This window comes from Lissotriton vulgaris, chromosome 12, assembly GCF_964263255.1.
Source record: "Lissotriton vulgaris chromosome 12, aLisVul1.2, whole genome shotgun sequence".
Lineage (NCBI taxonomy): Eukaryota > Metazoa > Chordata > Amphibia > Caudata > Salamandridae > Lissotriton > Lissotriton vulgaris.
This window is the reverse complement of record NC_141700.1, coordinates 758,624,260-758,640,089: the sequence shown is the minus strand read 5'-3', so window position 1 is coordinate 758,640,089 and position 15,830 is coordinate 758,624,260. Positions and strand designations below refer to the sequence as shown.

The window sequence follows — 15,830 nt, the reverse complement described above, 5'->3', positions numbered from 1 at the left end:
CTAGATCACATCTTTTGGGAATGGGGAACACCGCAGATCGACCTTTTGCCACCAGGGAGAACGCCAAATGCCGCAACTTCGCAAGTTGGCATCCCCAGTTAAGGTCCCTGGGAAATGCATTTTCCATCGCTTGCCGCAACGTGTTTGCGTACGCCTTTCCGCCATTCCCACTGATACCAAGAGTCCTCAGGAAGATGAAGACAGAGCACTGCACTCTGATTCTGATTGCCCCGTTCTGGCCGAGGCAGCATTGGTTCACGGACCTCCTTCGCCTCTCAGTTCGACCGCCAATCCACCTGTGTCAACATCACGATGTACAACGGCCAAGTACAGCACCCGAATCTGAAATCACTCAGGTTATCAGCTTGGCTCCTGAGTACAGAGAGTTCTGCCAGCTAGACATCCCGCAGGAGTGCAAGGATGTCCTCGCGAAGGCAAGAGCGGAGAGCACGAACAAAACCTATTCCTTAAAGTGGAAACGCTTTTGCATCTGGTGTAAGGACAAAAGTCTACATTCCTTTCAGCCTACCCCGGAGCAACTACTACCATATCTGCTACACCTGGCACAGTCGGGCCTTGCACACGCCTCCATCAGAGTTCATTTGGCGGCAATTTCACAGTATACAAGAACTTCAAAAGGGCCCTCTCTCTGGTCACACAGGTTAATAAAACAGTTCCTTAAAGGTCTCTACAGATCCTTTCCTCGGCCACGGAGGGTTCCACCAACATGGCATCTCAATGTGGTCCTCAACCAATTGATGAAACACCCTTTTGAACCCATCCAATGGGCAGACGTCAAATACATCTCCTGGAAAACAGGCCTCCTACTGGCACTGACCTCAGCAAGAAGGGTCAGTGAACTACAGGCTCTTTCCATACAAGATCCCTTCAAGCAGTTTAAGAAAGACAGAGTGATTTTAAGAACTAATCCTCGATTTATTCCTAAGGTCTCGTCGGACTTCCATTTAAATGAGCCTGTAGTCCTCCGATCATTCTTTCCAAATCCCAGCACTGCAGCTGAAAGAACTCTGCACTCTTTGGATCTGAAAAGGTGTCTTAAATTTTACCTTGAAAAAACAAAACAGTTCAGGAAAACAAATCAGCTATTCATCACTTTTAGTAGGCCAAGGAAAGGCATGCCGCTTTTCAAACAAAGTATTTCAGGATGGATATCTTCGGCAATCGCCTTTTGCCATGACAGAGCCGGACGGCCATTGCACTCAAAAGTAAGAGCTCATTCTACAAGAGCTATGTCCACATCGGCTGCACTGTTCGCTGGGGTGCCAATACTGGACATTTGCAGAGCGGCAACATGGAAGTCGCCGCATACCTTCACCAGGCACTATTGCCTGGATACGGAACTGATGCAGGATGCAGCAGTGGGCCAGGCTGTGCTTCACCATCTATTCCAATGAGGTGAGCCTTCCTCCTTCCCGCCATCCTTCACTAGTAGCACATTTATTTACTTCTTTCTTGTTATTTATTGATGGCTTATAGTCGCATGATATGTATTATCTAAAGACTGGTATATGCTGTTCCATCAGAAATGTGCATATTATATTGCTTGCTACTCTGATTCAGGCATGTGAATCTATGAAAGACACCCATAATACTGGATAAGAAATGTGTTACTTGCCTGTAACTTCAGTTATCCAGTATTGGTGTCTTTCATAGATTCACATGCAACCCTCCCGCCTCCCCTGGAAGGACTCACTTATCTCTCTAGCAGTATTACGTCTACCTAGCTTGGTGCGTACGAAAATCTGAGAGACTGAGGCTCCTGACAGGAAGGTTCTAGAGGGAGGTGATAGCTGATTAGCTACCTTCTGGAGTTTGGTCCTTTTTTTTTTTTTACAAAAGGACATAGATAGGCTACTAAGGTGAGGCCCTTAGGCCTATTTTTCTCTATGTATGTCTATAGGACATTACTTTTCTATGTACCGGAGACTCCCGTCTCGACGACGGGGAATGATTCAGGCATGTGAATCTGTGAAAGACACCAATACTGGATAACTGCAGTTACAGGTAAGTAACGCATTTCTTACATCTCCAGACTTTGTCTTCCTCATTGCAATTACATCCAGTTGTCGTGTGACTGAACTTTAGGAACTTTTAGTGCAAGCTCTTTATTCCATCTTTTCCAAAATAAATTAGTTCTCAGTACTCAGGTGGGCTTCTTACCAAAAGTCATGACTCCGCTCCATTTTGGGCAAACCATCAGTCTACCAGGAGCATTCTTTGCTCCACAGAAAGACTAGGAGAGAGTCCAAGGGTGGTATTCCAAAAGGACTTTAGGCTTTTACATAAATTGTATAACTAACTGTATTGACTAATTTATGAATGATCAGCTTTTTGTGGAATTCCCTAGAGCGAAGAAAGGGAAAGTTGTGCAGAAGAGTACCCTGTGGAGGTGGTTAATCGTTTACATTACGGTTTGCTACACTGACCAAATAACAGCCCAGGAAGGTCTGATAGCCCATTCCACCAGGGCTAAGTCTGCTACCACTGAGTTGGTATGCGGAGTGCCCGCATGGACTCCAGTGCACATGTTCACAAAGCACTACTGCCTTGACTGCCAAGTCAGATGGGAAGAGCATTTTACTGCTCTGTTCTACAAGACGTTTTGGTTGTAACCCACTTCACAGACCCTCCACCTTTAGGAGGTACTGATTTGTACTCTATTTTAAGGTAAGGGATTTTCGGTATAAGTATCCATAAGGACAACAAGTTATTTACTTCTGGTAAAGCTCTTTCTGGCAGATACTCTTTCTAACAGTAGATTCATCATTGCCCTTCTGCCTCCCTGTTCTGTTGAGTGGCCTCTGTTTAACATTTTAAAAGGCTCCAAATTAGTATTCATCACACTGTTATCAACAATTGTTCATTCTTCGTGTCTGCAGTTGCAGAAAGTGTAAATAGCAGAAACTAACGTCAGCTCGTAAGGGCGGCTCTTATACGTAACTGCTCTGTCACTGTTGGAGCAGCATGAAGCCGACATGAAGCTACACAATGCCACCTTGCAGTGTGCAGGAGGGCTGCTATGAAAAATCCAGTTTGGTGTCTGGAGATATTCTGCAGTGATTAATTTGTGTGGTTAGATAGGATATCCACTATAAAGAGCTTTACCAATGTTAGGTAACTTGTTTGCCTAGATTTTCAGGGATCATTTTGGAAGCAATAAATCCCTGGGAGTTTTTTTCCTTATCCTTGAAGTGCATTATGTGCTTGCTGAAGCACGGAGGATTGTTTGGTGGCATGAGGGTATGAGTCACTGTATGGGTGAGCGTTGTGTTGGCTCTGCTGAATGTATCTCTTCCATTGGCCCAGAAGTTCAGTTGCAGTTTAGGGGAAGAGTGTTGCAGTTCTAGTCTGGAGGTAATGTGGTATTTGCGAGTGGAGTGTAGATTTCCACCATTAATGTGCTACACTGGTTCTCTAGGCTGGGCATGTGTGAGAGCTATCATAGACGAATCTCCTCATTGAGCATGTCTTTGCTACTGTATGTGAAGGTAGGAACATTTAGGATTTCTAATTTAGTCTAATTGGTGGAGTTGAGCCTGTTGTTTTCAAGTTTTTCTTAATGTTCAGCAGCATTCCTAAATTAGCATCTAAATATTTACCAAAGTGCGGCTTTCTTAGACATTTGCAAATTAGAAATAGCCTTCAGTTAGCTGCACTTATATAATGATTTTGGCCTTCTGTGGTTCATACGTTGATTTTAAGAATGTCTTCCTATACAAGTGTTGTTTCAGAATATAAAACCTTTTCTACCAAGTACACAAGTCATGTTTCTATCTCATTGAGGTATTCCTTATGAAATATCAAGCTTACATGTAAGACATTCTTATCTTTCTTCTCAGACAACATCCAGAAATGTCCAGAACATTATTGAAAGCCGCGTAGAGAAAAGGACCAAAGGGGTCTATGTGCCCATGGGAGGCAAGAAGCTGATTACTTTCATGGATGATCTCAACATGCCAGCCAACGACACCTTTGGTTCCCAGCCTCCGCTAGAGCTCATTCGACTCTGGATTGATTATGGCTTCTGGTATGACAGGCAAAACCAGACCATCAAATACATCAAGGTAAGCCTAAGCTACAGTCATTCCCATAACTAAAGGTTTGTCCAGGAGCTACTCTTAACTCTGATTACTAAGCATACCCTCTAATATTGGGATGAAAAGCTGCTACTGCTTATGCACCTCAAGCACAGTGTAGGAAAGTGGGTTTCCGTTGCAGCACTCCCCAACCTTTTGCCTGGCTTTTGATTCAACTTTGACCTTGAAGTACTGGGTCCCTCCCAACCAGATTCCCAGTACTAGTGTTCTTTCCCTGAAACCTATACCACAATTGGCACTTCTTTAGCTCACATATAAGTCCCTTGTAAAACGTACCCCTGGTAGCAAGGTTTTTGTGGTTAAAGAGGGTCCCGAAGGCCTGCAGCTTGAATTGCCCTACCCTATGGGACCCCTCACCAAGCACATGCACACTGCCACTGCACCCTACGTGTCTTGGTGCAGACAAAACTGAAGAGTCAACATGGCACAAAGTCCTGTGTGCCATTCCAATAGACACTGCACAAGATATTGGTAAGACACCCATCTAGCAGGCCTTAACCCTGAGGAAGGGTGCAATATACTCTCTGTGAAGGCATTTCAGCATGAGCAGATATTCCCCTGCAATATCCTTGTCAATCCCTGGATATTTTAAGTGACCAGGGAAGCCATAGTAAGTCCATGAGCTAGACTCTCGTCATTACGAGTTCCCCAGCTCCATGATGGCCTCACTGAAATATGGGAGGTCTGGTACTAAACGTCTCAGCATAATGAACCGGCCCTGGTTCCAGTGTCAGATTTATTTAAAAAATGCAATCCGAGGACTACTTAAAGGGGACTCCTGAAACCTACCAATCCTTAGTGTGGTCACCGACTGGCTTGAACCAGCCTGCTACCACCAGACTTTGTTCTGGCCTCAAGGGGTGAGTTGCTATGCACTCAGAGGTCGAGAACAATGCCTTTCGTTGGTGGAGGTGTTCACACCTCCTGCTGGTCAGGAAGAGCCATCCGTGGCAGGAAGGTTCAAAGGCCTTTCCACCTTTGTAATGCGACCCCAGCCTCTCCTGTTAGAGGAAGCTGGCCCCATTCCTGTCCTCATCCCATTTTTGATGGAAGGACAGGTGGGAAAACATAGAAAGAACAGGAGGCATACCCCCCTGCCTACTCCACCCCTCCGGTGCTGGAGGCGAGGTGAAGTACCCTTTTTAGTGCTCACCATCATGAAGATGGTGGGACTTATCCAATCAGGGCAAGGTCCATATCCCCCTCCCACAGGAGGTGGGCATGATAGAGGGAGGAGACATCCCATGTAAGGGGCCTATTGGGGCCTACCTGTCACTCCCCTAAAATGCCGCTAAATCTAGTATTTAGGTGGCATCTCCAGAAACTGAACTTCAGTTCCTGATAAACGGAGAAGATTCGGACACCACTGAGTCGCAACAGCAGAAAAGACTGCAGAAACCAACTGACTGCCGGCCTGTCTGCAGCTCTCGACGATCCTACACCAAAAGACAACCCTTCCTGCAGCCCAGTGACCTCCAAAGCCTTGGGAGGACTACCTGCCTTTGACAAAGATCAAGACTCCTGAGAACAGTGGACCTGTTCACCAACTAGCTATCTCCAAAGCAAAGCCTCTGTGACCTGAAGGACTGCAAAGCCTGCCCCTCGTTCCACCTCTGCACCTGACAACCTCGGCCCGAGTCCAAATGGCCCAACAGTTCAACCTCCTTGGCCTTGGTGAAGAGGACAAAGGATGTCCCTATGTCCCCCAGCATCGAAGCTTGTCCAGTATTGGGGTATCTTTCATAGATCCGCATGCCTAAATCATTCCCCGTCGTTGAGATAGGAGTCCCACAGTAAAATATTCAAACAGTGCCATAAATCCTTCATAGCTATAATGGCCCAAGGCGATGTAATAAGTAGCCTATCCATGTCCTTTTAAAAATAGACCAAATGTTGGCATACAGCCCATCAGCTGTTAGCACACTCGAGAACACTCCCAGCAGAGGCTAGTATTACTCAGATTTTCACCGCACGTCGTGTGGAAGGGAGTCTCCCCGAGTGCTACTCAGTTTTTCTTCTGTTCAACAAATCTAAACATCACGTCAGACAAGAAAGGCCTTTTCCGCCCTTGTAAGACCTGTGGGAAGAAAAGTGTCCATGTCGATGGTCCACACAAGTAATGTATTTATTGACTTTGTCCCAGGCATGATTTGAAAGATTGTAAAATCTGTCCCACCGCCTCTAACAAGACCCTCAAGGACAGAGAGGGAAGATTATTGTTGTGGCTCCAAACCTCAAAACAGCATTCTTGTTCTTCTGATGAATAAGATGACAGAGCTTCAACATCCCACAAGAGTTCTAGATCTCAGGACAGATCTTCAGGTGAGGGGAGGAAACTGTGAGAAGTTGGCCTGATATGCACTGTTCACTATTCTAGTGATCACTATGTATCATTCCAAACGACCCTTATTGATGATTGGTTGTAAGTCATCCTTGTAGACCAGCTATCCTAGTAGCATGGACAAGAGCAGTCTTTAGGCTAAACTCTAGAGGGCGTGTTAAGCCAGCTGTTATACCATCACATATACCCCTTGAACACCAAGTGAAAGGACACCACACAAGTTGTTATGAAAATAAAAGGATATTTATTTATAACAAGTCTACCCTGATCTCTTTATGAGTCAGGGAGCTAAGCACAATACAAAACTCTTAAGAAAATACTTCAAGTTGCACAATTTACACAAATGCCCGAGGGGCACGAAAAACCATATACTACAAAAGTGGAATGCGAAATTACTAGCAGGTAAGTACTACGCTAATAGGCTTTGGGATCGCTAGGACTTGACTACTGAACCTTCAGATTACTAGCAGGATGCCTAGGGAGATCGGGTGAACCTTCAGATTACTAGCAGGAGGCCTAGGGAGATCGGGTGCAGAGTGTGCACTCTCACGCGGGATGCGGGACAAAGTCTATGGATGCTAGATTTCGTAAAGTTAGTGTTATCGGATGAATCCGACTAGGTAGAGCTGAAACGAAAAAGGATCTGGACCCTTAGATAGCAAAGTTATGCTGGAGCACCGAAATGCTGAGTTTACCTAGCCCAGGGGCTGCGGATGCATAGGTCTGGAAAGACGTCGGGAATCCTCGTTGCAGTCTATGGAGCCTGAAAGAAGAAGTTGCTGGCAGGCGACCAGTGAAGAGATTCGGAGGGATCCAAGCCTGGATCGAAGATGGAAGACACCTGTAAGCAGAGGGGACCAAGTTCTGAATCACTAGCCAGTGATTAGCTGGGCACCAGGATGGCACCGGATGGAGTCACCTCGACCAGGTGAGTGGGCGACGCTGGGCTCTGCAGTCTCACGGACCAGGAGGCGTTGTCGGCGACCAGGATGGAGGTGCGAGCTGTCCCACGATGGTATCTGCTGTCAATGTCGCTGGACCCAGGATTGGGGCAACAAGTCTTGGCAAATGCAAGCCCACGCGGTGGACTCAAAATGGCGTCTGGAGTGGACCAGGAGGGTCCGGGGTGCTCCTCTTTTGGAGGGGAGCAAGAGCCAGTCCGGAGCAACCAGACCAGTCGTGTTGATGTCGTCGTTCGTCGTCGGGAAGGCCACAAGCCAGTGAGCTAGTAGCCAGACAACGCGGTGAGCAGCAACGAGCAGAAGGGCCCCACGCAGATCTTGTGGAGGCTGGGAGGCTGAACTTCGGTGCTGGAGCTGCTCAGGGTTGGGGCTTCTCACACCCCAAAGCATTCACTCGAGGATCCCTCAGCGGTCGTACTGGGCAAGCGTCGTGCAGTCTTGAAGATGGCCGGTCCCTCGAGGTCTCGTCGCACCCACGGGTCTCAGCTGAGCTGACGATGTGGGTAGAGGTCAGAGGTGCCAGGGAGCCGGTTCTCGTCGAGCTGGGCAGTCTTGATCCGGAGGAGAGACTTACAGCAAACCGCGATGCTTGGATGGTGCCTGCGGATGCAGGGTGTCTACTCCTTAGTCACAAGGGAGAAATCTTAGGAAGAAGTCTTGAGTTCCTTTCGTAGAAAGTAGTTTCAGGATTCAAAGATGATCTAATTTGGAAGGGGGCCCGCTCCTATCTTTATACTAGGAAAAGGGGCTGGCACGCGACTAGGTCCTGCCCATGGGTGGGACCAGCAAGGGGGTGGTTACACCCCTCTCCCATGCCGGACTTTCCCCAGCTCAGGGGCTGGTGTGCCCCTGGAACTGGTTCTAGCCGGCAGATGCATAGTGAGCACCGGGGTGCCACTTGCAGTCAGCTTCCTCTAAAGCCCTGCCTACCCAGGATACACAAAATCCTGTCTGGGATGGTGCTAGCACTGCCCCTGACAGGAAACCCTTTGTCCAAGCCTCCCTCGCTGGAAGGACTCCCAGCAGCAGGCGGTCAGACTTGTGTCTGTGGTGGCAGCATCCATTTTGTGATGCTGAGGCTCGAGTTAACTTTAACCGGGGTTCACAGTTACATACATGTCGTGTCCCTCTAGAAGAGTGGAATGCTAACCCCGTCGCCAGAATTGGCGAGGGATTAGTATTCCAATTCGTATAACACCTTACTCGACATGTTTTGATAAAGCGATACCAGAGTTGGCATATAGCCGCAAGGATTATAATGCACTTAAGAGTATATGGTATGCGTTATCATGGAACAGCTATTAGGACTTGGTTCCGCAAGCTGCAAACGGGCTCAGCTCATGCCAGAGCACCATCTCACACGATTCCAAGCACTCTGCTTTCAGGATTGTCCAGGCCTGCCATAGGAGTGACTGATAGGAATACGGGTGTCCATTTTAGGGTTAGATATAGGTATACTATATCTAAAGCAAAGGGTGATTACACCACCTTGCCCCAGCTGTCGTGCAGCCAGTTGTGTCAGATTTAGATGGCCAGCCAGGGGTGGCATAATACATGCTGCAGCCCCTGGTAGGCCCTGGGTACACTTATGCCCTGAGTTACAGGGTCTGATAAGGTGGCCCAGTACTAATTGGTAAATGCACCTAAGGTACACGTGTCAATTTAGTGAGATAACAGCAAGGCTGTGGGTCTGATTAGCAGGCCCAGAGAAGTCGTAAACCAGTGAAGCAAAAAGGAAAAATCCTGGGTGATCATAGGATTGCAGACCCTACTCTCCTACATGACCCCCCCCCCCAAACTTTGGGACAATAAACTAACCTTGACCAGGTGAGTCTTCTTGCTCTAAGTGGAAATACCTGGAGAGCCCATCTGCATTGCCATGATCAGTGCCAGGTCTATGCTCCACTGTAAAATCCATCCCCTGTAGGGAAATGGACCACCTAAGCAGTTTGGGGTTTTCACCCTTCATCTGATGTAGCCACAAGAGGGGCTTATGGTCGGTCTGAATCTTGAAATGAGTGCCAAACAAGTATGGCCTCAGTTTCTTCAGGGCCCAAACCACAGAAAAGGCCTCCCTCTCAATAGCTGGCCATTTTTTCTCTCTGGGGGTCAGCCTTCTGCTTATAAAAGCAATGGGCTGGTCATGACCATCAAAATTCAGTTGAGATAGAACAGCTCCCACACCCAACTCAGAAGCATCTGTTTGGAGAATGAATGGTTTGGAGTAGTCTGGACTCTTAGGATAGGGGCTGTGCACATGCCCTGCTTTAGGTCATCGAATGCTTTTTGACAGCTTGCTGTCCACTGAACTTTCTTTGGCATCTTTTTACTTGTCAGTTCATTAAGTGGGGTCACAATTGATCCATAATTTCTGACAAATTTCCTGTAATAACCAGTCAGGCCCAAGAAAGCTCGAACCTGAGTCTGGGTGGTTGGAGGAGCCCAATCCTTGATGGATTATATCTTGCTCTCCAGTGGCTGAACCTGGCCTCCACCTACAAGGTGGCCCAGGTATACAACCTGTGTCTGCCCTATCTGGCACTTTGTGGCCTTGATAGTGAGACCTGCTGCTTGCAGTGCCTCTAACACTTTCCTCAGGTGGACCAGGTGATCCTCCCAGGTGGAACTAAAGACAGCTATATCATCAAGATATGCTGCACAGAAGTCATCCAGTTCAGTGAGAACTTGATTCACCAGCCTTTGGAAGGTGGCAGGTGCATTTTTCAAACCAAAGGGCATTACCACAAACTGATAATGCCCACCAGGGGTAGAAAATGCTGTCTTGGGCTTGGCATCCTCAGCTAACCTGATTTGCCAATACCCAGCTGTCAGGTCAAATGTACTTAAGTAGTTGGCAGAAGCCAATCTATCTATAAGTTCACCTGCCCTTGATATTGGGTGGGCATCAGTCTTAGTGACTGCATTGAGGCCTTTGTAGTCTACGCAAAACCTCATCTCTTTCTTACCACCCTGGGTGTGAGGCTTTGGCACTAGAACTACTGGACTAGCCCAAGGGCTATCTGAGGGCTCAATGACTCCCAGCTTCAACATTTTCTGCACTTCTGTCTTAATGCAGTCTCTAACATGATCAGGCTGCCTGTAGACTTTACTCTTGACTGGCAGGCTGTCACCAGTGTCAACCTCATGGGTACACCAATTGGTTTGACTGGGTGTCAGAGAGAACATATGTCTGAAGGATTGAAGAACTTGTTTGCAATCCTTCTGTTGATGGTCAGAGAGGCTGCCACAAAAGACAACACCATCTACTGAGCCATCATCAGGATTCTGAGTGAGCAGGTCTGGGAGAGGGTCACTCTCCTCCTCCTGTCCCTAATCTGTGGCCATGAGCAAGCTCATGTCCTTCCTGTCGACATATGCTTTGAGCCTGTTCACATGGAGCACCCTGTGGGGGTTCCTGGGAGTTCCAAGGTCCTCCAGGTAGGTGACCTCTCCCTTTTGCTCAAGGATTGTGTGGGGCCCAGACCATTTGTCTTTGAGTGCTGCTGGGGCCACTGGCTCCAACACCCACACCTTCTGTCCAGGCTTGTACACAGTCAGGACAGCCTTTTGGTCATGCCAAGCTTTTTTCAGTTCTTGGCTTGCCTCAAGGTTTTTAGAAGCCTTTTCCATATACTCAGCCATCCTGGAGCGGAGACCAAGTACATAGTCCACTATGTTGGTTGCAGGCTTTTTGAGAGGTCTCTCCCATCCTTCCTTCACCAAACATAGGGGTCCTCTCACAGGACGCCCATACAGAAGTTCAAAAGGGCTGAAGCCAACCCCCTTCTGTGGGACCTCTCTGTAAGCAAACAAAAGGCAGGGTATCAGGACATCCCATCTACGCCTGAGCTGTTCAGGTAGTCCATGAATCATCCCTTTTAGGGTCCTGTTGAACCTTTCAACAAGCCCATTGCATTGTGGATGATAGGGTGTAGTGAACTTGTAGTTGACACCACATTCCTTCCACATAGCAGTCAAATATCCTGACATGATGTTTGCACCTCTGTCAGAGACAACCTCCTTAGGGAAGCCCACTCTGGAGAACACTCCAACTAGGGCTCTTGCCACAACAGGTGCTGTAGTGGTCCTAAGGGGAATAGCTTCAGGATACCTGGTGGCATGGTCCACCACCACCAGTATAAACTTGTGTCCTGATGCTGTCTGGGGTTCCATTGGACCAACAATGTCAATCCCCACTCTTTCAAAGGGCACCCCCACCACAGGCATTGGTATAAGGGGGGCCTTTGTTGTGCCACCTGACTTACCACTGGCTTGGCAAGTGACACAGGAGCGACAAAACTCCTTGTTATCTTCATTCATGTGAGGCCAGTGAAAGTGTGAGACAATTCTGTCCCAAGTCTTATTCTGGCCTAAGTGTCCTGCAAGGGGAATCTCATGGGCCAAGGTGAGAAGGAAACTTCTCAGAGACAAGGGGATGACCAGCCTCCTGGTTGCACCAGGCTTGGGGTCTCTTGACGCAGAGTACAGGAGTCCATCTTCCCAGTATACCTTGTGGGCACCTGTGGCGTTCCCTGCAGCCTCAGCAGCAGCCTGCTGTCTGAGGGGTTCAAGGGAAGGGCAGTCTAACTGTGCCTTCCCCAGGTCTTCTCTGGAGGGTCCCCCTGAACCCAGAAACTCAACCTGATCAGGTTCAAGTTCTTTAGGCTCAGTTTCCCTCAGCTCTTTGAGGTCAGCCTCCTCTGAAACTTGATCCACAACCTGGGGCAAGGGGGAAGGCAATGCCTTAACCCTACTGCCCTTCTTCTTGGAAGGTGTCTGGTCCATTGTTCCAGGATCCAGCACCTGTTCAGTGGGGCATCTTCTGGCCTGTGACCTAGTCACAGCAAGCACATGTGCTGGCAAGCCTAACATTTCCATGTGAGTCCTCTGCTCCACTTCTGACCATAGGGATGACTCCAAATCATTGCCCAACAAACATTCAACTGGGAGGTCTGAACTAATAACAACCTTCTTTTGGCCACTTACCCCTCCCCAGGAGAAATCAACAATTGCCATACTATGGTGGGTAGTGACATTGCTGGCATTGGTCACTAGGTACTCTGGACCTAGCATGATCTGTTCAGGGTCCACAAAGTTAGGTGTCACCATTGTGACACTGGCACAAGTGTCCCTGTTGGCCTGAGCCATCTTGCCCTTTATAAAAGGTGTCTGCCTGTATTTGCCCAAAGTATTGGGACTGGCATCAGGGGATATATCCACATCCCCTGTACAGACAAGGACAGCCTGAGTGAGTGTGCCAACTAAGTTGTCATACCCCTCAGAACCCAAGGTTAACCCAACTAATCCCTTGGTAGGTGCACTACCACTGCTGACTGTACTAGGGGGTGCAGGTGCTTTAGGGGCTGCAGTGGCAGGAGTTTGCCCTCCTTTCTTGGTGCACTCACTAAACCAGTGAGTTTTACTTTTACAGTACTGGCACCACCTTTTAGACTGGCCTTCTTGAGTCTTCTTCTTCTGGGAAGCCTGACCCCCACCCTCTTTGGTTTGTTGGGGACCTGTCGAAGACTTCTGGTCATTTTGTTCACCTTTGGTATTATTGCCCTTCTGGTCTGCTTTCTTCTGACCACCCTGGATCTGGCCCTGGTTCTGCTTAACCCTCGTTCTGACCCATCTGTCTGCCTTCTTTCCCAATTCTTGGGGAGAGGTCAGATCTGAGTCAACAAGGTGCTTATGCAACAACTGGTTCTGACAATTGTTTAAAATCTGTTCCCTCATGATCAAATTGTACAATCCTGTATAATCAGTAACCTTACTGCCCAGCAACCAGCCCTCCAAAGCCTTAGTGGCATAATCCACAAAATCAGACCAATCCTGAGACTGAGTTTTCTGGGTATCCCTGAACAGCAACCTGTACTGCTCAGTGGTTAGGCCAAACCCATCTATCAGTGTATTTTTCAGGGCTTGGTAATTGTTAGCATCCTCAGCTCTAGTAGTGAGGAGCTTATCTCTACCTTTGCCTTCAAAGGAGAGCCACAAGACAGCTGCCCACTGACTCTGGGGGACGCACTGGACAGTGCAGGCCCTCTCCAAAGCAGTTATCCATTTGTGGATATCATCCCCTTGTTTAAAGGGGGCACTATCTTACTCAGGTGTCTAGTGTCTAAACTCCTGTCCTTTTCTCTAGGTAAAATGCTGCCACCAGGGGGATCTAGCCCACTTAACTTTTGCTCTCTAGCAAAGGCAAGCCTTTCTTTGGCCAGGGCAAGTTCTTCCCTTTCAATCCTAAGATTGGCTTCCCTCATCTTTGCTTCATGCTCTCTCCTCTTAGGGGATGACATCCCTCTATGAGAAGAGGTCTGAGAGCCATTGGTCCGAATGGATCTGTTAGAGCCTCTGGATAGAGACCTAACTTGTCCATTCCCAATGTTAAGTCTGCCTGAGAGTGGCCCTGGGGGTCCCCCAAATCCATTCTCATGCCTACTTAAGTTGGTCCTGGTTAGTCTACTGACTTCTCCCTGACCCTTGTCTGCCTCATCCCCTGACAACTCCTGATCCTCTTCCTCTCCTTCACTAACTGTTCCATTGAGGTTGAGGTCAGGGTCCCCAAGGGTTCCCTCTAAGGGGGGCATGCTCCCATCTGGATTAGAAGGGCCTGTGTTAGAAGCCCTCCTTGCATCATAAGTCTCTCAGAGACCAATCAGAAAAGGAATGGTAGGGTTAGAACCCTGTTTTAGCTTCCTGGATGTACAGATTTGTCTCATCTCCTGGAAGCTAGGAGCAGCATATCGTGAAGTGACCTGTGGAGGGTCTACTGACACAAGGGGGGCTTCTGAGTTCCCTCCTTTGTCCGACATGCTTCTAGTGTGGTGTAAGTGATGCACCTACCTACACTGTTTGTTTGCCTACTGATCCCTTGCTAAGAGTTGTAGTCAGGGTGTGCTAGGCCCTGTTGAACTACAACAGCTGGTTCAGTAGAACTCAGAGTATTCTAAGCTAAGTTATATGTACCTGGGTACTTATGTGATCTTTCACAATGATATTCTTAGGATACGTGTGGTAAAACAACAGCAAGCTCAAATCCCACCGCTGCCACCAATGTGAGAAGTTGGCCTGATATGTAGTGCTCACTATTCTAGTGATCACTGTGTATCATTCCAAACGACCCTTATTGATGATTGGTTATAAGTCAACCGTAGACCAGCTATCCTAGTAGCATGGACAAGAGCAGTCTTTAGGCTAGACTCTAGAGGGCGTGTTAAGCCAGCTGTTATACCATCACATATACCCCTTGAACACCAAGTGAAAGGACACCACACAAGTTGTTATGAAAATAAAAGTATATTTATTTAGAACACAACAGCCCTGGACTCTTTATGAGGACAGGGCGCTAAGCACAATACAAAGCTCTTAGGAAAATCGCAAAGTTGCACAATTTACACAAATGCCCGAGGGGCACGAAAAACCATATACTCTAAAAGTGGAATGCGAAATTACTAGCAGGTAAGTACTACTCTAATAGGCTTTAGGATCGCTAGGACTTGACTACTGAACCTTCAGATTACTAGCAGGAGGCCTAGGGAGATCGGGTGCAGAGTGTGCACTCTCACGCGGGATGCGGGACAAAGTCTATGGATGCTAGATTTCGTAAAGTTAGTGTTATCGGACGAATCCGACTAGGTAGAGCTGAAATGAAAAAGGATCTGGACCCTTGGATAGCAAAGCTATGCTGGAGCACCGAAATGCTGAGTTTACCTAGCCCAGGGGCTGTGGGTGCATAGGTCTGGAAAGACGTCGGGAATCCTCGTTGCAGTCTATGGAGCCTGAAAGAAGAAGTTGCTGGCAGGCGACCAGTGAAGAGATTCGGCGGGATCCAAGCCTGGATCGAAGATGGAAGACACCTGTAAGCAGAGGGGACCAAGTTCTGAATCACTAGCCAGTGATTATATGGGCATCAGGATGGCACCGGATGGAGTCACCTCGGCCAGGTGAGTGGGCGACGCTGGGCTCTGCAGTCTCACGGACCAGGAGGCGTTGTCGGCGACCAGGATGGAGGTGCGAGCTGTCCCACGATGGTATCTGCTGTCGACGTTGCTGGACCCAGGATTGGGGCAGCAAGTCTTGGCAAATGCAAGCCCACGCGGTGGACTCAAAATGGCGTCTGAAGTGGACCAGGAGGGTCCGGGGTGCTCCTCTGTTGGAGGGGAGCAGGGGCCAGTCTGGAGCAACCAGACCAGCGGTGTTGATGTCGTCGTTCGTCGTCGGGAAGGCCACAAGCCAGCAGGCTAGTAGCCAGACAACGCGGTGAGCAGCAAAGAGCAGAAGGGCCCCACGCAGATCTCGTGGAGGCTGGGAGGCTGAACTTCGGTGCTAGAGCTGCTCAGGGTTGGGGCTTCTCACACCCCAACGCACTCACTCGAGGATACCTCGGCGGTCGTGCTGGGCAAGCGT

The 15,830-nt window shown here is 48.4% G+C and overlaps 1 protein-coding gene across 1 annotated transcript in view; it reads left to right on the top strand.

The window, feature by feature from the left end:
- Window positions 1–15,830, top strand: part of DNAH2 (dynein axonemal heavy chain 2) — a 2,538,822-nt gene that overhangs the window by 1,655,674 nt on the left and 867,318 nt on the right. Inside the window, exon 50 of the mRNA XM_086946066.1 lies at window positions 3,861–4,085. Within this exon, the coding sequence (XP_086802192.1) occupies window positions 3,861–4,085 (225 nt within the window). The remainder of the gene's footprint in view (window positions 1–3,860; window positions 4,086–15,830) is intronic.